We start from the raw sequence: 21,487 nt of genomic DNA on the forward strand, positions 1-21,487 counted from the left end.
AGGGACTTGGTCAACAATTAGCTTAAGGAAAGGATTAACCAAAAGAACGAGGTTGGATAGAGATGAAAATATCATTAAACCTCATTCTACATTTGACTTTTGATAGAACCAATGGTCCAAAATAAGAAAATGCATGAAAATGAAAGTGAACCAAAAATGAATAATAAGAATGGCGACTCTGGAAAACATGAACTAACAGGATGGTGGGACTAAGAGCCAAATACTCCTACAAGATGATGGTGAGTAGTCAAGATAGTTATGGAGTGAAGTTACCTTAGTGATTACAAGAAAGAAAAAGTAGGTTGAATTAGTAGAGAGACTCTAGTGTGTAAGGGAAAATAAAATTGGATTTCCCAAGATGTTAGGGTTTAAGAGCAAGAAAACCCTAGGAAATCTAAGAGTGGCCTTCATAAGGAGTTCAAAGGAACAAAGTTTGAGAGTCTCCCATCAAATTGGTATTAGAGCCCCAAGATTTAGGTTAGTAATTTTGGTGCATGTCAATAATAGAATCAGTTGGTAAGTTAATCATGGTTACTAATGCAGAGTTGGCAAAGAAGGCAGAAGACTAGAAGGAATAAAATAAATATATGAGAGAAAATTTAGTAGAGTTGTAAACTAAGCTAGGTGAAGTGGAAAGAAAGGTCACTGCAAAATAAGAGAAAGAAAGAAATAAGTATTAGTGGAAGATGAGGTCCCAAAACCACACCATTTATTGCAGGAAGACCCATTTCTTAAGGAAATCAAGGCCCTAAGAGGTAATGCATTTGAAGGTATACTATGTTTTAGTGGAAATGTGGAGCTAGAGCTAGTCATGGAGTAGATAAAGGGTATGGACAACCATTTTGAGTGTGAGGGTGTAAGTGCTGCCCAAAAAGTGAAGGGAGAAAAATCAAGAATGAGATGATTGACATGGTTGAGGTTTGCGTAAATAGAAAGGGAAAAAGAAGGAAAGAATCCCATAGCCACAAAGAAGGGTATGGTAGCCAAGGTGAGAGAGAGCTATCTACCCAAGGATTATGAAATCTAGCTCCATAAGAAAAGGCAAAGTCTAAGGTAGAGAGACCTAGACGTGAATTCCTATGCAAAGGAATTCCATAAGTTGTGCTTGAGATCCAAGGTCCAAGAGGACGAGAGCGTTAAGGTTCCTAGATATTTAAATGGGTTATGATAGAATATTCAAGAAGAGACCAATCTCTTAAGCCCCACAGTAGTTCACAAATGCTATCAATTAGCCCTCAAGGTGGAAGAGAAGAGTAAAAATAAACATGAATCAAGAAGTAGGGGAATAGGTAGAGGTAGAGATAATAGAGGTCACAAAGGAAGATATGGAGGAAGGGGACCTAATCAAAGATCCCAAGGAGATTCTAAATTGATAAAGCAGAGTGGTGAAACAACTAACAAAGGAAGTTATAATAGAGGTAGGTTTGAAGGTTCAAGTATGGGATCTTATTTTCCTATAATGAAATTTTATAATTGCAACTAGTTGGGACTCCCTGATAATAGGTTCCCTAAGAAATATTCCTCATCCCAAGGTGATAAAAGGGTGAATTATGTGCATGAAGACACTGCTAGTGTCAAGTCCCCTAAGGTAAACCTAGACTCAGAAGTTGGAGATAATTTGATGATAAGGAGAATTCTGATCGAGGAGCCAATCAAGGAGGAACCGAAGTAGAGGAGATCTCTCTTCAAGGTCAAATGCAAGATCCTAGGAAAGGTATGTAAGGGGATAATAGACTCAAGCTCTACTAATAACATTATTTCAAAAGAAGCAGTAAATAAGTTGGGCTTGAGTAGGATGCATTTTCTATGGAGGGAAGGATGTCACAACCTGTTTTTTCTTATGCCGAATAAATTGTTAAATTGTTGCCATCTGGATTCATTGAAGATGTTCTCTTTTATAACTTGTTGAGTATTGAATGTATCCGTTGAAAATAAAGAACATGCAGTTATAATTCTTAGTTAATTCTGAAGACCACTACCTTCAGCAATGATTTTCCTAGCCCTTAAAATGGAATTTTACAAAGTATCATTGTGGGGTGGGGACGGGGAGAATTATACAAAAATTCAGTACCATCTTATGTTTGGATAGTTTTGATAATCGGGAGGCGACTGGAGAGCTGAACAATCAGGAAAGAGGAAGGAGCTTGAAAGGAAAACGAGTTGAAGGAAGGAAGTTGATGTCGTCCACCAGGTTCTCCCTTCTTTTTTTATTGTCTCGTTAATTCGCATGCACTCATAGCCTTGTTCAATACTAATAAATATTGAATGGCTCATTCTTATTTTGAATCATTATTAATGAATGTCTAGATTTTGTAAATTATTTTATGTCTCGAAGTCCTCCATTCTCAAATTGTTCACATTTGCTTTCGACCTTGCTATCAATATTACACGATGGTTACTACTTTGAATGCTAGCAAGCTCATAATTTGAATTGTGATGCTTCAATTTATTGTCTCAAAGCTCTTCACCAACTCTTCTTTCCCCGCAAGTCACTTGTGAGCCCATAGTTGATTGCCACAGATGATACATATTGATCTGTTTAACTGTCAAATCTTCTACACTACATATTCATAATGTGATTGCATTGTGTGGGGAAACAACTATGAAACACTTTCTAATACCTCTGTTGCTGCCATGAAAAATGATGGTGATCAACCTTAAGATGCTCATCTAAAACCAAACGGTGACCCTTTCTTTATTATCAATATCTTTTCAGCATTCAATCAAGCAAATTGATACCATGTTGAGTCCATCCACAATCAACTTTTGGTCAAACAGATCTTGTGTATGTCTGGCGGTGGTGGTCTATACAATCACATTTTTTAATAGAGGAACATCAACGAATGCATTTGGTGAATCGATACAATTTTTATAATCTGTAAGGTGACCTATAGTTGATAGACTCCATCAAATGATACCAGTTCATCATCTTTGATTTGACTTTTTAAATGAATGCATTGCTAAGTACCCCACGTCTATACAGCCACGAAAATGCACTTTCTTACGAAGGAGAGGACTTAGAATTTTTTTTGAAAAGTTACAAAAACAATGTAAAGGAAGTGCATTTTCGTGGCTGTATAGCCACGGGCCCATGACATTTGGTCAAACAAATTATGTGTAACCTCTATTCTTCTATATTTCACGGGCGTATTTAGCTAGGCATGTCTAGTCCTAGACCCTAATTACACATTTTGGATGAATACCTATGGAGGCACACTCCTAAAGCACTGGGTCAAACAATTCACCCACAATATTTAAAAGGGCGCATTAATGATAGCTTTTTCAACCTTGCAATTTGTGATTTGTCCAAAAATTCTTGGCAATACTCACATTGCATGAAATGACTTTGATTCAATTGAGGAATACCAATTTTTGGAGGTTTCCATGAGTTATATAACCATTGTACGAGACTGTTAAATTTCTCAAGCAAACTTTTATAACTCAAGAGGGTAAATAATGAAGAGAGTCATGTTTGGGTATTCTAAAACATGATGAGAACCATTTCCTTGAATCTACGTCTTTGTTGTCATTGTCAAAGTTAGAAATTGAAGGTTTAGGACAAATGATTTAATATTTGATAGGAAATGAAACAAATCTAACCATTTTTTAGTGTTAGAATTTACAAAATTCTATTTCTATTATATTTCTATCTTTGTTATGCTAAATTACCAACTATAGATTATGAAGCTAATTATGGTAAGTCAATATCTAGATGTAAAATTATGTTCATTTTTTATCAATTTAGAGAACATTATAAAGAAAAGTTGTTGCTTGAAATGGCTATATATGAAGGAAAATGATAGACATGGTCTTTATTTTTAATTCTCGATTATGCGAGTACAATGGTTTGAATAATGATGACTAGTAAAGTCATGTGTTTGTAATTCCAAAACCATGGGAGTTTAAGTCATTTAATACAAACTATTTATTGTCAAGTCCAAATCAATCATTGAATGTTATTAATTTCTTAATAAGAATTGTGGCCTCTTAAGTAAAATCATTGGTGTTTCTTTTTTATCTTGAATAGGATATTTATTCATGGTCGGCATGATGGGACAAGAGTGTTTTCTTCTTCTTCAATCCACTTCATTTTGCTATGATTGAGGTGTTTGTTTGATTGGCAATAGAAAGTGATGTCATCAAAAGTATACTTGAAATTGAAGCATCTATTTTATCTTGAACATTGAATGACTATATTTGAATGATGTCTGATGTATAGGTCTACATCATTGGATAAATGTCATGTTTCACAATTACTATTAACTTTTTATTGCGGTTTTTAATTTCATGATAGTTGAATAGTTAACTAGGATTTCCATGTGTATTTTTCGCACTTATGTTTATACTCTCTTTGTATAATGGTATCTTATGAGATGAGCTCAAGATATGATGATATACTTGGAATACTATTCAATGGATAATAAGCTTCATTTACATTAGAGAGAAGATGTATTGCATTTGTTCCACAATTTCATTACTGCTCATAGTTTTGTTTGGTTAGCCTTCCTCAGTGTTGGGTTAGGTATCTTTCATGTTAGGAAAGATTCTAGGGAAGCTTAACAACTTTTTTGTAGTGTGGTAAAGCACTCCTACAGTATGTGTGTTCCCTTGTGTTCTTAGACAAGTTCTGGAGCCTTCGTCAAGATGGTTGACATATTTGGTACATCTTGGTATTTTGGTAACTGTATTATTGTTTCTTTTAGATCTCTAGGACAAAATATCCAAAGGATCAAAGATAAACTAGATGCCAAGAAGAAGGATGCTTAGTTTGCATTTGGAGACATGGTGATTGTCCACTTGAACAAAGCTAGACTTCAGAAGGGAATACCTAGCAAGTTGCAGATGAGAAGGATAGGCCCTTGCAAAATATTGGCCACATATGACATGAATGCCTAGAAGATAGACTTACTAGAAGAATTGGCACTTTCCCCTATTTTCAATGTGATGGATCTAGTCAAGTATAAAGACCCCCTTAGAGAGGAAGTTAAACAAGTTTTGAAGTTGCAAAGGTAGTCATTGACTTGCCTTTGCCTCCCAGAATTAAGCCACAAGCAAAAAAGGTCCTGGATTCAAGAGTGAAGAAAAAGGCTAGCCATGGCACATATCTGGAGCATCTGATTAAGTGGAAGTAGCTACCTAAAGAAGAGGTTGCCTGGGTTGCAAAAAGTGACTGCAAGAAGTTTGGAATTGATGTTGCAATACTGTCACTTGATGTGACTTAGTCTCTTTTCCACAAGGGGAGAATGGTGCAACAACACCTAGGGTTTGAGCAATAACCCTTGAATTTTTGTTGTGCAATTACCTTAACTAGGTCATGAGTGAAATAAGGATCATTTGTGGATCCAATGAGTGTGTTTAGGAGGTTTGATGTTATGTGTGTGAGTCATTGGCTAGGATGAGCAAAATGTTGTCAATAGGTGGCAAAAAGTTGCTAGGTAGGCCAAATTTGGTACAATAAGTGTAAGAATCCCAAAATGGATCAAAATAGTGTTAGACATGCTTTGGACATCATTCTAGGACATTCTACACAAGTTGGAGTCCAACTGACATTAGAAGATGCAAAATTGAAAATGTTGTCATGACAACTTTTGCAATTTTGCCAAGTTGCATGACAACTTTTTGCAAGAATGTCAAACTTCGTGCCAAAATAGTTGTAGGAGCCAACACTTGATTGGGATAGTTGAAGGAATTCATAAAAGACCTTTCAAACAGATTTTGCTAGGTTGGAAGGCACTTCGTTGATTGAGAAACTTCAATGGAAGATAATTTTCCAAATATTTTATCATAGTCAAGACTTTCCTCAGGTATATCCACTTCCATGGATTGAAATTGTCTTATTTTCTACATGTATAGTTAGATTAGCTTGTTTTCTTTCATTTCTAGTTTTGGTGTAGCATTGTGTAGTTTTGTTTTATCAAATAAAAATAAAACCTTATTGGACTATTCACTATCAGTTTTAGGGCCCGTTTGGTTGCTAGCATAGGAATTGGAAATTAGAATAGAAAAATGGAATGGGAATGGAAATGGGGAATGGGAATAGAAAAGGGCAATTCAAATCTTGTTTGGTTCACCTGGAATTCAATTGGGAATATGTTAATCCATTGTTTGGTTGTACAAAAATGGAATAGGAATAAGGTTAAGTAGTTCCCTTCAATTTTTTTGTTTTAATTTATTATTTTTTGGTTAATTTTTTCAATAATGGTAAAGAGGTTAATTTATTTTCATTTTTATTTTATTTATTGAAGTTAATGAGAAATACAATTTATTTCATTTTTAAAAACAAATAGATATAATAATAAAAATGTTTTAAAAAAAATAAATTTAAAATTAAAATTTAAAAAACTCATTAAACTAGTAAAATATGTTCATTTACATACGAAAACACACAAAAATTAGTCTCCATGATAATACTTGAAAAAAATATGTGCACGCAATCACAACGGATTTGAAAAAATTATGTAATTTGAAAAAATCAAATTGGGAATAGGAATGGCTTATTCCACTAACAGATATTTTTTGGCATAAACATATGCTAATTTTAGGGGCAAAATTGGAATGTCTTCCTATTCCCAATTATGATTGAGCATACCAAACAGTGATTATAAAACATATTCTAATTTTCTCTTCCTATTCCAATCATATTCTAGCAACCAAACGGGCCATTAGGGTTTGTGTTGATCAAATGTCTCTAACTTAAAATCTAACTATTGGATCTCTATGACCCTTAGAGGATTGAAAGCAGAGTCAATGTACATTATGCTCCTTTTTGTACAAGCCCAGAAAACACAGTTTTCTTTTTTTCTCTCATGCCCTAGAGCATAGTGGCAGCCTAACTAGGAGTGAAAGATGACAATTTGATCATTCTTGCAAGAGTAGATTAATAAATGCAATCTAAGAGCATAAGGGTGTTGTATGGAGCCTAGAGATACCCTAGGTGTGATACTGAAGTTGGTTGAATTCATTTGGAAATATTTTACATTGAAAGATTAAGTCTGACTTGTTTCCTTTGTATTTCAGCCTTAATTGGGTATGGTACTGTACAAATAGAGTGGGGACCTAAAACTCTAGAAATCTTTAAGCTCTCTAAAAAGGGTAGCAACATTGGTCAATAGTTTATGGACTCATTTGGGAAGTTTTGGAGTATTTAGGCAAAAGCTCAATTAGGAGGCCTAATTAGGCCTAAAAGTCCTAAAAACTAGGAAACTTGGAGATCGGTAAGGGAAATATGCCAAGCTCATGCAAAATGAGATCAATGGAGGTTAGGATGGTGGGATTAATAGCCAAATACTCGTGCGAGATGATGTTGAGTAATCAAGATAGTTGTGAACTTGCCCTAGTGAGTTCAAGAAAGCAGACATAAGTTGAATTGGTTGAGAGACTAGTGTGTAAGGGAAAAGAAGATTGAATTTCCCAAGAGGTTAGGGTTAGAAAGAGAAAACCCTAAGATAATCTTAGAGTGGCCTTGGTGAGGAGTTCAGAGGAACTCAGTTTGAGAGCCTCCTTATCAAGTCATTGATGTCCATTTATGCTTTGAGTGTACTTGAATTTTAAATTGCTATTGTGAAGATCCTCATGATAGTTAAGGGATTTCATATTAAATGCTTGGAAATGTAAACCATAATCAGAAAACTTGAATTTACTATGTTATTTAGGCTGCTCAAAGAATCCTTACCTTGAGTTGTGAGCATCATATGGCCTCATGAGACTACATGCCAAGACTTGTATGCAAGCCATTTAATATTTTTATATTTTAACAAAGCTCTTGTTAAATTAAATTCTAATGTTGATGTGTAAGTTTTAAATATGTTTTGTTTTGTCTTCACTTAATCCTCTTGTTATGTTGTGATACATGTATTATGTTGCCCTTATGATGACAAAGTGGGCGGGTATCTCATTTAGCATCGTAACTAGATTGGATTGTATGTATGTAATGTATTTAAAGTTAACTAGACATTTAAATAGTGCAAAGAGTTTCTCTAAGGATTCTATAATGATCTATCAACAATCCTCACAAATGCCACAAATTTCTACTATATAATTTACTAAGTATTTTCAAACTTTGGATAAATCATGTTAGGTTTTACAAGTTTTAAGATGAAACCAAGATATTGAATGATGATAAAGAAAACGATGTTTCTTCTATCGTGTTGAATTATATTTTTTTTTCTCTAACTCGTGTGAAATATTGATATGGTTCCTACACAATTCCATTATTAGTTTTCCTTGTTTATACTTCCTCAATGTCGAACTGGGTATATTTCATGTCAATAAAGATTTCAGGAAAGCTTAACAACTTCGTGGTAAGGTCGTAAAACACTCTTACAATTTTCTCGCCCTTTTATGTTCTTGAGTAGGTTCTAGACCTCTTGTTAGTTTAGTCATCATGTTTCTATGCTAGTAACTAGTTTATGGTCTCTTTTAGACCACCTCATTTTATCTCCTTTTTTCATATCGATACATATACATATGAATTTCTTTTGAGTTTAATAATAATTATAATTATTGTTGAAATGATCTTGACTTTTGTAAACTTTCCAGATTTTTTAAAATTATTGATGTGGCACTTGTTTTATAGATGCAGTCTTTACATAGTTGTTCAGGAAAGTACTGCTTCAGATTCAAAATTAAATTTATTTACAGCAAATAGCTTCTCTCAAGAAGATTTTGAATGAAGATTTCCGTGGTACTTAGATTGCAGATGTTAAAGAGCTCAGTTCGATCAGATTAATGGTGGGAGGATAGTTTTGTTTGATCTTGCAAGTAGAAAATGAACCTTTGTTGCCTATGGAATGTGGGAAGTATTAAGTTATCTCAATTTTGATCCTAAAAATTAAATGGACATTGTTAGTAGGAAAACTAATCTAATATGGGAGGTTGGTTTTACGAATCTTTAGAAGATAATAATTTCTACAGATGATTCAAATATTTTTTCGATCTGTCTTAAAAAAAGATTGTGTAATTTTAGAATTTAAATTGTAAATCTGAAAAGATAAACACGCCTTTTTTTTAAATCTTGGTCTTTGAGCTGCGTCACTCTCAATCCAAAGTTTAAATACTTAAAATGCATATACCCTGCAATCCTAACCAAACCAGTTAAATTCTTCTTGTATTACGAATTGCTGCGAATATTTTAGTAAATGGGCGATGAAAAAGCCATCGCAACTATTTGGCATATGTTTTCTCGTGAAAACAAGTAGGCCGCGTACCATTGTTTACGGCAGAAGGTCCCAGGTTCAAGTCACAACAAGAACTTGATGAAGTTATGATCAACTAAGAACTAAAAAGAAAGCGTAACTGGTTATTATCAACTAAACGAAGGTTGTACACGAGTGTTATGAAAGATGCGCCGATATGAATTGCACACTTGTTGTATGGAATTTATGTTGCATCTCAAAAATATTTTTCGCTAATGTGATCTGCATACAAATAGTAAATGTTTCACATGTGACAATTTCATCCCTTGAGCCATATTTTCTTGGGACTATCTCTGAATGTGTTTATGTGCCTATGTTAGCCAATTATTATCGATCAAAACAATTTTGTGTACAAGGCCAGCCACATTTTGCAGACTGACAGGAATGCTAGATAATTTATCGATTGCTCAGCCATTCCAAACCTCAATAGAGAAATATGTGACTTGCATCAGAGTGCTGAGCACTCAGAAGTATTATCAAAATGCAAGTGAAATACAGGATCAATAATAATGTCCGAATTTCTCTCACATTTGGCAATTAATAAATTAAATTAGCTTAGCATTGGTTCATCCCAGAGAGTTGCAATGAGATGCTTGGAATCATTGCAATAGACAAATAATTTGTATTCATGATACAATCGCTTCGTGCATTATTGAGAGGCAAAATGTACTCTGTGTTTGAGTGATCTATCTTTTTATAGTAAATGATAAAGGGAGAGGGCCCTTCCAACATTTGAATTACCAGAAATAAAACATACAATCCTCTGAATTCATCTTTACATTTGGTATCGCAACATGTTTCTTTTATTTGCTGCTTCGTGCAACAGTAAGAAGATCGCACTGATCAATTCCATTTATTGCTACCGTATACAGCAAACATAACGTGATTTACACTAGTTACCAGATGTTTTGTTGAACAGCTTTATTTAACCATTGCAAGGCTCTTGTAAAAGTTTCCAGGACCTTTCAAAATCTGTTATTTAACTTGATAATTGTTTGCTGTTTTCTTGGTTGCCAGCTGCTTTTGTGCTGATGATTTGATCTAACTGAGTTTTAGGAGCCCATTGATTAGGCTGTACACTGGAATTCAATACAAAACAATTAAACTAAGATGGTAAATCAACGTGTAATAAATGAAGAACGGAGTTTATTAGATAGATTTTAAATAAAGGCCTCAACTAAGGATGTGAATGCCCTGCATCTCAAATATGTGTTCCACTACTAATGTGACTTGCAGAAAGACAAGTTATACAAGATTAGAGAGCAATCGTGTGACAACTCCATTCTTTAAATCAAACTATCTTACTGTCTTGCAACTATCTAGTGATTTGCATGTACTCCTATATAGTATCCAATCATTATAGATCAAAGCATTTTTTTGAAAGGCCAGCCAGTTCTTGTATACTGACAAGAATAAAAAATAAAAAATAATTTGCTTGGCCTTTCAAGACGTCGGCTGAGAAATAGTAACTTGAATCAGAGAACTGAAAAATCAGAAATAACAACGCTGATGAATATTAATAGATTAATAAATAGTGTAGAATGAGATGCAAAGAATATAAGAATGTTCTTGACAAAAAAATTATATAGGCATGTTGCATGATGGATTCCAACCTTCATTCCATTCAACATCCTCTTAGTTCACAAGAGAAGATGGTGCTAAATTAATCAGAACTGAATTCGACATAATATTGATCTGAAACTATGAATTAGTGAGGTTGTAAATGGGAGATCTCATTTCCATATCACGAAGTTAAGGCCTAACTCCGCAAGTACATTGAATCAGTGAAGATACAAGCCCGTTATCAAAATAGACCAGCAAGGGTTTGAATCTGGGGAGGGACAACACCACCACCAATCAATTAACACACTAATCAGTAAACCCCAAATGCAATATCTTATAAAAGTAGTGAAGTAAGGCCAAAACAAGAGGAGCTCATCTCTAGCATGAATGCACGGCATCAATATAAATAGTCTAGTTCCAGGAACACGGGCATACAAGCAGACTAGCCTGGTGAGAATGTGCAGCACAGTGAAGCATAAAGGTCAACAGCATCAATACAAATATTTAAATCTGGAAGTACAATGGATTAATAAGGATAAAAGACCCACTATTCATAATAGCCCACCGACTATATTTTTAATCTAGGTTGCCTGTTTGGATTCCGGTATGGATGCGAGTTCAAGATTCGGATTCAAAATTCAATCAAATTTTTCTGGAGTTGGGTTCGGATTTGTTTTAGGTTCATCCGCACAAAACCATATTTTTTTAAAAATATGTATGTGTATATATATGCAACAACAAATAAGTCCATACATCACTATGCTAATAATAAAGCAACATAGCAAAATACACCACCATATCTATGTTTCCATTCAATAGGATATTAATTGCATTACTTAGCCATAAATATAATATGGTGCACTTGCTTGGTCACATGCATAGAACATATTTCCATATCAAGAGGACACATTGAAAATGAAAGGAATTGTGAAAAGATAAATGCAGTTATCTAAGTTTTTTATTTTCTATTGGTTAGATGATTTCTAACCAAGCTAGATCAAAAGTTGAGATTCAAATTTTAAGCCCTGGATTCAAAGATATCATATTTTTTTTTAAAGAAATTTCTCTATAATCATCAATTTGGATATCACCTATTGTCAATTTGGATTTCCTTTATAAGCAAGTGTTCATTTTCCTTCACAAATACATAAATGACATATAAACCATCTTTTTTGGTCATTTTAGCAATCACTTTAGGCTTGGGAGGATCAAATAGACCAAATTAGGCAAAAGAAAACAATTGAAAAATGTATGAAAACATGTTTTGAGACCAAATTTAGCCCAGATTCAACTGTTGGACAGCAAATGCTTCAAAATTCGCTGCAAATTCTGCCGGGTTCATCTGACAGAATTTGCAGCAAATTCATAGTTTTGCAAGAGAATTTGGAGAGAATTTGACAAGGACCAGACTTTATATACAGAATTGAACCAGACTTTGAGGATTATTGAAAAGAATTTGGTAATTCAGTTTTTAATGACAACATTAACAATACCACAAGATAACCATCAAACTATGAGAATATCATAAATTTATTACCATCCTTCAAATTTATTTTCATTTTTACCATGGTACCACTGTCAGGAAAGCTTCTTGCGGAAAAAGCCTTCCAAATGCCAATTTACATGGGAAATATAAAAGATTCTAAATCTAATTTAGAACATTGAGATGCACAAGAAAAATGAGAACATTGGAAAACAAATGCACACAAGATAAACACAGACCAGATTTAACTTGGAAAACCCTTTCAGGAAAAACCCACCACCCAAAAACCTCAGAGAAACTTTATATTACAGTAAACAATTTACATACAACAAACTCTAGTTTCTGGACAGGCTCACAGGCCCAAATTGTATTACAATCAACCTAACTTTCACAGCCTCTAGCCCTCACGATCCCACAGACATTTATACATTCTGTAATTCATTATGGAATTCGGTGCATTAACTGTCAAGAACAAAACAGTTACTGGCAGCCTTGGAACTCATCCATCCAATGCTCAATCATCCATCCAATGGTCTCTTCTTCAGGTATCAGACGCCTCTAGTCACTAGAACACCTTTAGTCACACAGATGCCTCCGATAACGGTCACTTGGACACCTTCAGTCATGCGAATGCCTTCGGTGATGGTCACTTGGACACCTTCGGTCACGTGGATGCCTTTGGCTTGGACACCTTTGGCATCAGCTTAATCCCTTCGGCATCAGGGCCTCAAACACTCCCTTCGAACCTCGGTCACTCGTACCAACTTTGTCATATTGCTTCACTATACTGAGACGTTACTATGCACATGTCGTATGCAATACGTTTGATAGACTCCTATACTATGACCTTACATCCACCATACGGTGATCTCTTTCATTGGTATCACCGTACAGTGACTCACCTCCACCGTATGGTAGGGTGGACTCATCGTACGGTACTTTGTCATTCCAACAATCTTTCACTTGACAAAGTACAAAGTTAAGACCAAGATGAGAATGATCATCAAGATATCCAAGTCTCCAACCAAGACTCAACTAAGAAAATTATCCTCAATCCATATCAAATGAATGCCTCTCGGACTTCCTGCATCAACCATTCCAATTCATTATGGAATTCAGTGCATTAACTGTCAAGAACAAAACAGTTACTGGCAGCCTTGGAACTCATCCATCCAATGCTCAATCATCCATCCAATGGTCTCTTCTTCAGGTATCAGACGCCTCTAGTCACTAGAACACCTTTAGTCACACAGATGCCTCCGATAACGGTCACTTGGACACCTTCGGTCATGCGGATGCCTTCGGTGATGGTCACTTGGACACCTTCGGTCACGTGGATGCCTTTGGCTCGGACACCTTTGGCATCAGCTTAATCCCTTCGGCCTCTAAAACTCCCTTCGGCATCAGGGCCTCAAACACTCCCTTCGAACCTCGGTCACTCGTACCAACTTTGTCATATTGCTTCACTATACTGAGACGTTACTATGCACATGTCGTATGCAATACGTTTGATAGACTCCTATACTATGACCTTACATCCACCATACGGTGATCTCTTTCATTGGTATCACCGTACAGTGACTCACCTCCACCGTATGGTAGGGTGGACTCATCGTACGGTACTTTGTCATTCCAACAATCTTTCACTTGACAAAGTACAAAGTTAAGACCAAGATGAGAATGATCATCAAGATATCCAAGTCTCCAACCAAGACTCAACTAAGAAAATTATCCTCAATCCATATCAAATGAATGCCTCTCGGACTTCCTGCATCAACCATTCCAATAAACACATCTCTAATCACAAGAGATAACACCAGCATCTCCATCTCTAAGTTTCCATGAGCCCCTGCAACTGATCAATCCATGCCAACTCTGAATGCAACATTACAATATCACGAAGTATCCAACAAATGACCAATGTACTCAAAACAAAACAACTAATCCAAGATCAACATGTCAAAGTTCTAACCATAGTCTTAGGAACATAAACATGATAACATGATCTAAACAATCTAAATCAGAGAGATTACATGCTCCACTTAAACATATCATAACATGTTAAATGAGAACATAAGCCACACCCTTATCAAAGATTTCGTTGAGCCCTCAAGATGTCAACATCTTCAGCCACATGAAGATTAACATCTCCAAATAGTACTTCAGCAAATGTGAAAAGATACTTCTAGAACATCAAAAATATTGCGCCTTCAACATCTACAATACCAATGAAGATCAATTACTTCGTCATTGCCAACAACTCCCATTAAATTGCGGTGTCAAGTTATATATGGCATATACGTCACTGCCAAAAACTCCCACTGTACAAGTCACACATGACATTGTGACAAACATCTTCCACACAAAGATTGAATTACCCTAACCATTCATCATCAGATGACCGATTAGCCAAAGCACCATTTCTTGCATCTTCATCATCATTCTGAGAAGACTTGAAATCAGAAGAACTCTCCATTTTCTTCTTCTTCTTCTCTTTGCAATCCTTTCGGATATGATCAGTCTACTTGTAGTTCCAAAAGTTCGCTTTGGACTTCTTCCCAGAACATTTAGGCTTCATGTCCTTCTTGCTTTTGTCATTTTCTCTACCTTGAACAATGAGAGCCTCCTTGGCCACCTCAGAAGATTTCCTCCACATCTCCTTTGACAGAAGTCAGCAACCACTTCATCTATTTTTAATTGAGTGGTAGTACTTCCAATGGCCATCACAAGATGACCCCATGAATCAGACAATGAGCATAGCAATAGCATGCAACACTCTTCTTCACTAATAGATACACCAACAAATTTTAGTTGTGCAATCACCATATTGAACATGATTCAATGATCTACCACTACCGTTCCTTCGTCCATCTTCAAAGAGTACAACTTCTTTCTCAGGAAGAGCTTATTTAGCAAGGATTTTCCTTGATAAATACCTCCCAACTTCTTCCACAAAGAAGTGCAATTTTCTCCTCATGAACATTCAACATAATAGAATCCACAAGACATGGCCTTATCAATCCTCTGGCCTTTCGATCTGCAAGATCCCAATCTTCTTGCTTCATGCTTGAAGGCTTATTACTAGACATAGCAACCCATAGATCACGATTAACCAATATATCTTCAATTTTAAGTTTCCACAACTCAAAGATCGTGCCATTGAACTTTTCAATCTCTACTCTCCATGTATCCACCATCTCAATTACTAGATAGACACTTTTCAAACTCCCACTGAAAACAAAAAAGACCAGAAAACAACCCTACCCGACAAGGATAACCCAAGCTCCAATACCACTTGTTAGGAAAGCTACTTGCAGAAAACACCTTCCAAATGCCAATTTACAGGGGAAATATAAAAGATTGTAAATCTAATTTAGAACATTGAGATGCGCAAGAAAAATGAGAACATTGAAAAACAAATGCATACAAAATAAACACAGACTAGATTTAACGTGGGAAACCCTTTCGGGAAAAACCCACCACCCAAAAACCCCCGAGAAACTTTTTATTATAGTAAACAATTTACATACAACAAACTTTGGTTTCTGGACAGGCTCACAAGCGCGGATTGTATTACAATCAACTTGTCTTTCACAACCTCTAGCCCTCACGAATCCCATAAACATTTATACATTTTGTAATTTATTATGGAATCTGGTGCATTAACTGTCAAGAACAAAACGGTTATTGGCAGCCTTGGAACTCATCCATCCAATGGTCAATCATCCATCCGATGGTCTCTCCTAAAGGTATCAGACGTCTCCAGTCACTCGAACACCTTCGGTCACACAAATGCCTCCGGTGACGATCACTCGGACACCTTTGGTCATGCAGATGTCTTCGATGATGGTCACTCGGAGGCCTTTGGTCACACGAACGCCTTCGGCTCGGACACCTTCGGCATTGGGTCAGTCCCTTCGGCCTCTAAAACTCCCTTCAGCATGGGATCACTCCCTTCGGCATCAAGGCCTTAGACACTCCATATGGGTCTCAGTCACTTGTACCAACTTTGCTGTATTGCTTCACCATACTAAGACGCCACTATGCACATGCCATTCACCATATGAAATACATATTGTAGACTCTCCTATATGGTGACCTTACTTCCACCATATGGTTCTCTCTTCCACTGGTGTCACCGTACGGTGACTCACCTCCACTGTACAGTAGGGTGGACTCACCGTATGGTACTTCGTCATTCCAACAACCGCAAACATGTTCCTTTTTAATGTCTTGTATAACAGCAAAAAGATAAAAGATTGCAGTGATCAATTCCATTGATTGCAATTTCATAAGGTACACATAATACTCTTTATACTGAGAGCCCAGGCAACACAAACCATATCGATGATATACTCAAATGTTTTAATGCACTAATCATGTGAAAGAAAAAATGGTATAAAAAATTACAAGCAACAGAAGCTGTTCATTATTTGGACAACTACTAGATTTAGATATATATTATAAATGACAATTAAGTTGTAGCACAACTACTTGATTTAGATTTATATTATAAAAGACAACTTAGTTGTAGCAGGTATACTTTTCAGCAGAACAAGCCAACCACCCCAAACTCAATTGAACTGGGGAAACCTGTCAGCTACCTTTCACTAAAGTTTGTTGTCTTATTTCTTAACGTTTTCAAGTCTAATTGTCATGTCTATTCATTTCATATTCCTCTTATTTGTGTCTTTGTTTTGTCTTAAAGACTAGTGTATAAATATAGTGGCAAAGCCCTATGTATTCAAGCTGCAAACTGCAATGATTAAATAAAATATTTGCTCTGCTCTTAGTGTGGACATAGCTACAAGTTATGGTAAATTGTGTATCTCTTTTCTCTTTATTTATGTTCCTGATTTATCTTTTAAATTAACAATTGGTATTAAAACTAGACAGATGGATTTCTAAGAGAACAGAACAGTACAACATGATGCAGGAGAGATAAAAGAGGCATTCACTATCGTTCTGTTCAAACATAAAATAATATTGGAAGGCCAGGAAGCAACAGAATTACAGCACACGCTCAGAATTTTCAAATTTAGGCTTCGAAGAACTTATCATGTCTCGAAACAAGAAGGCCATAGAAGTTGAGGAGATAGCTCCGTGCAGATGAAACATGAGGAGTTATATTGATAAGTCAAACAGAGAGCAAAAGAGGCACGTAAAAATTGCAGGAAAATGACCAAGGGTGACTGCATAGGGTTTTCTAGATGATACGAAGAATTCAGAGGAAAATGATGCTTCGCCACTGCGGTACAACTCTTAAGGTGCTGGTAAAAACTTTTTAAATAGGTCTCTAGATGTTATCGCATGATTAAAGAAAAATTGGAATGCTCATATGTTACAGCTGATTTGCAGCTAATTTGTAATTGATATAACTACTATTATGGTTAAAGAGAATAAGAAACAAAGAGCACAGAGTCTAATTGGATTAAACGAGTGTTTCTGGGGTCGAACCCATTACTGTTGGGATTCTTTTAAAAATTTGTGAGATGGGTTTGAAAGTAACGTCTAGCAATTCCATCATAAAAAAAGCAGTTTTTTGGGCCTATGTAATTTTTATTCTGGTAAAATTTTGACAGCCGGCAATATTGAATATGGTGTTTGCAGCTTCAGATATCACTCTTGAGTGTGATGTTTGGTCTCATTTTTCAGATCTTGATACAATGAATAGTTTGGTGTCACATGACAGTGAGAGTTTTAATTTGATAGTAAGAACTTTGTTGTTATGAGATGTTTTCTTCTATGTGATTGGAGATGTATGTTGCTGTGCCATGGTGAGCTCTTTATTCTAGATTAGAGCATTGGTATGATAGAGGTTCTCTTGGCAGATTTTGCTCCTTAGAGAATGAGTTTTGATTTGTGGAAATTAAGTTGTCATATTGTTTTTTCAGGTTATGCAGACGTGCAGTGGGAGTTTTGACAATTGGTTTGGTTAGTGCTCTTGGTATTGAATACTTTGGTAGATTGACCATGGAGATGCTCTTGGAAAATATGAGGCTTGGGTGAGTTTACAGTTCTCTTGGTTTAGAGAACATTTGTTGAGATGGTTTCACTTTGGAGGTTTCAACATGAAGAACCGAGGAGCCTACACCTATGTATGGATGCAAGTTCATTATGGACCTAATGGAGATTGTTCTTAGAAAAGAGTCATTGAGACTTGGTGTATCCTGGAGCAACATTCTCACTCCCCACACTTGGTCTACTCGACAGATTTATCAACATGTGTATTTGAGTTTAAGAGATGGTTTAAGATGGTTCTGAGTTTTGGAATGTCTCGAGTTTGATCTTCTTGTTTATAGGGGCTTTCATCCATGGTATTTGGGTGTTGTAAATGCTCTCACATGGGGAGGTAAAAGAGATCATACTTGACACAGTTGGACACTTGGTGGTGTTGGTATAAGGATGAGTTATGGTTGGCATTGGTGTTCCTTCCAAGAGTGTTTTTGATCATCTATTGTTGTTGTAACTTCCTTATTTTTTTAACAACAATATGTGATCTTTTTATAAGATTTGGAAGATGTCATATCAGATTTTGTAGCAAGTTGGTTGTGATTTGCAGATCATTTCAAGTTAATGTCACACCTTCTATGTGGTGAGTGGTAGATTGAGTCAACTTGAACTGACATTGCTCATCCAATTTTACATTTCTTTAGTCTTTTAAGTTTTTTGCACAGCAATGGTTTTGGGTGTGTTTCATTGGAAGATGGTGTATTTGTTATTTGGTGAATCATTGTTGAGGTTGGTTATGTTGTAATAAATCTACTAATGTTGTATGGTTAGTTGGATCTGATTAGCAACTATCTGTGGTTGCTATTCCAGCTATGAAGATTGTCTTTTGACAATTTATGACTATGTGATTGGCAAGGGCAAGCAGAGTTTAAGTGGAAAGTTGTTCAGCTGTGAGGTTGCAGCATAAGCTGAACTTCAAATGGGAGATTGTTGGATGTGAAGTCCAAGTGTCATGTCTGTTCATTTCATATTCCTCTTATTTGTCTATTTATCTTCTCTTGAACACTAATGTATAAATAAAAGGGCAAAGCCCTGTGCATTCAAGCTGCAGACTGCAATGATTGAATAAAATATTTGTTCTGCTCTCAATCTAGACATAGCCACAAGTTGCAGTGAACCACAATAAATTATATGTCTCTTTTCTTTTAATTTGTAATCACAATTTATCTTCTAAATTAACAATTCCCACCATCAGATACGACCACTCTATCTCGATCGAAATTTGACCATAACGAATCTTGATGAAATACAAAATAGAGCCCATTTCCAAAGAGATCTCATAAATTGAATGTAAGATAAAAAATATTGTAAGCGTCCGAGGGCAAATCCTATATGCCGTAGCTTAGCACATACAGATGGATGGTGACTACCATAAAGGAAATGGTTTCGGTGGTTTTAGTATCTTATAAATAATGTACAGCTCACAAGAATCCTCTCTAGCTGAGATAATCATTGATCAAGTTGTTACATCTAGATGACAAGTAAGGGAAGAAAACACTTACATGAGGAATACTAAGAGCGTCCTAACGACAGATTTACATTGACAAGGAAGAGCATAGCATATGCCTTTCTTCGTAAACGCTTTTCACGGAGAAAGCAGTCCCAGTGCCGTAACAGTCTCAATACAAGGGAATTTAAAGATTCGGCATCATCCGCCAAAAGCTTTCGTGGGCTCTAAGAGAGAACTCTCAAGCTGATATAATCCTAGAGAAGGACCCACAAACCTAAATGCAATCCAGCCCCCAATGACAACAAATATGGAGGCATAAGCCAATTTATTCAGCCAGAACAAAATCCCCTTCTCCCCGACATAAATTTCAAGCAGCTTTTCCTGAAGGTTCATGGACTCCCAGTCCTTCACCTCAGGCTTAGCAACTATGGGCTCCACATCAAGCTTCATTTTGTTCCTGTTCTTGTTCCTCTTACTTCTGTTTGCCCCAGTCATTGCTTCCAAATCTTCCATTGTCAAACCAGGAGGGAGAGCCTCTCTTCTTCCTTTGCCTCTTCCCTTTCGTTGCTCATTCTGCTCCTCTTGCCCCTTCCCCTCATTAACAGCTCTAATGCTCAACCCGAATCCACGCTGATTGCTGCGAGTTGCAGAGGGAAGAAACGATGGCCTTGGACCTGGAGGCAGAGAATGAGGTAGAGGGAAAAATGGATAAGTAGCCAGCGCCTTCATGATTTTCCTCCCCTGTTTTTCCCGGTCACAATGAGTAATGCCAGCCTTCCAATGTTTTGTTTTGGGCCCAACCCCTGCCCGCTTGCTATCTATATTCACTGGGGCCCTTCTTATTGCCCCATGGTTAAAACTGGTTAGGGCCAACTAAATTTTGTGTAGTTTGTTTGGTTGGTAAAGGAGCTATATATTGTTTATTGTTTAAACATTCTATGGGCCTTGAATTCTAATGGTAAGAACAATACCACATAATTATACTATATCATTAAAAGTTTATTTCAAAGATTTTTAATTTAATTTTTTGGAAATTTATATAAGAAATTATAGTGTAATTGAATAATAATATAACTTATTTATAAAAATATATGTATTTTGAGCTAGAACTCTAAGCTATACAATTAAATGTAAGTATTAAAGATAAAGGTGATGAAAAAAGGCTAATTAATAACAATTAAAAATCAAATAAGTTAGCAAATTATAAAATCCTTTGATGAGAATATTCCTATTTGGTATGTGTGCTCACTTTGTGCTTCAAAAGTGCTCAAATTAAGCTTTGTGATGATGCAATGATAGTGATAATGGAGATTTGATGGAGAAATGTGGATGAAATTAAGCAAAATGAATGAAAGATAAACGAACTATTAATTTATGGTTGTTATGATTGAGTAAGCAATTTGGAATTATGTAAGTGTTATGCATAAACATGGATAATTAATAAGTGGGGTAAGAAAGCTTGAACAAGAATTGTGATGCAGGACAGGTGTAAGAGCAATCTTGCATCACCTAGAAATGTTGTCTAGTTTTTCAATAGGCATTACATGTAACGCCTCACTAGGGAACCTAAGAGAGATTAACATAAATAATGCAACTAAGTTTATCGAATAATCTTTTCCTTAAAAGGTTACAAGCAGTAATGTAATAATAATGTGACAACAAAGTGAAAGCAATTAACAATAAGATAACATGTGCACATAATACAACTCAAAATCTAGATTACAAATTCCAGGGGTTCCATAATGTAGAATTATGCATATATCAAAATCTACTAAGTACAAATAA

At 35.8% G+C, this 21,487-nt stretch overlaps 1 protein-coding gene and 1 long non-coding RNA gene across 3 annotated transcripts; one reads left to right on the forward strand and one right to left on the reverse strand.

The window, feature by feature from the left end:
- The first annotated feature begins 16,934 nt into the window (after positions 1-16,934).
- LOC149552304 (uncharacterized) lies at positions 16,935-19,296 on the forward strand. 2 transcript variants are annotated; one of them, XR_016352898.1, is made up of 3 exons: positions 16,935-17,056; positions 17,137-17,507; positions 18,135-19,296. It is a non-coding gene; the product is annotated as an uncharacterized LOC149552304 (long non-coding RNA). The 2 variants fall into 2 exon arrangements; XR_016352897.1 differs by having other exon boundaries at positions 16,942-17,056; positions 17,133-17,507.
- Positions 19,297-19,515: 219 nt separating this feature from the next.
- Positions 19,516-20,571, reverse strand: LOC149552305 (uncharacterized). The gene has a single exon (XM_089787828.1). The coding sequence runs from the start codon at positions 20,429-20,431 to the stop codon at positions 19,901-19,903; it is 531 nt and encodes a 176-aa protein (XP_089643954.1). The 5' UTR covers positions 20,432-20,571; the 3' UTR covers positions 19,516-19,900.
- Positions 20,572-21,487: the final 916 nt, after the last annotated feature.

This window comes from Cupressus sempervirens, chromosome 6 (assembly GCF_028749045.1).
Source record: "Cupressus sempervirens isolate cs-2001-9-10 chromosome 6, ASM2874904v1, whole genome shotgun sequence".
In the NCBI taxonomy this organism is placed as follows: Eukaryota; Viridiplantae; Streptophyta; class Pinopsida; order Cupressales; family Cupressaceae; genus Cupressus; species Cupressus sempervirens.

Excerpts from the sequence above, each read along its gene's own strand:
- LOC149552305 (XM_089787828.1), bottom strand. The coding sequence starts at position 20,431 with ATGAAGGCGCTGGCTACTTATCCATTTTTCCCTCTACCTCATTCTCTG.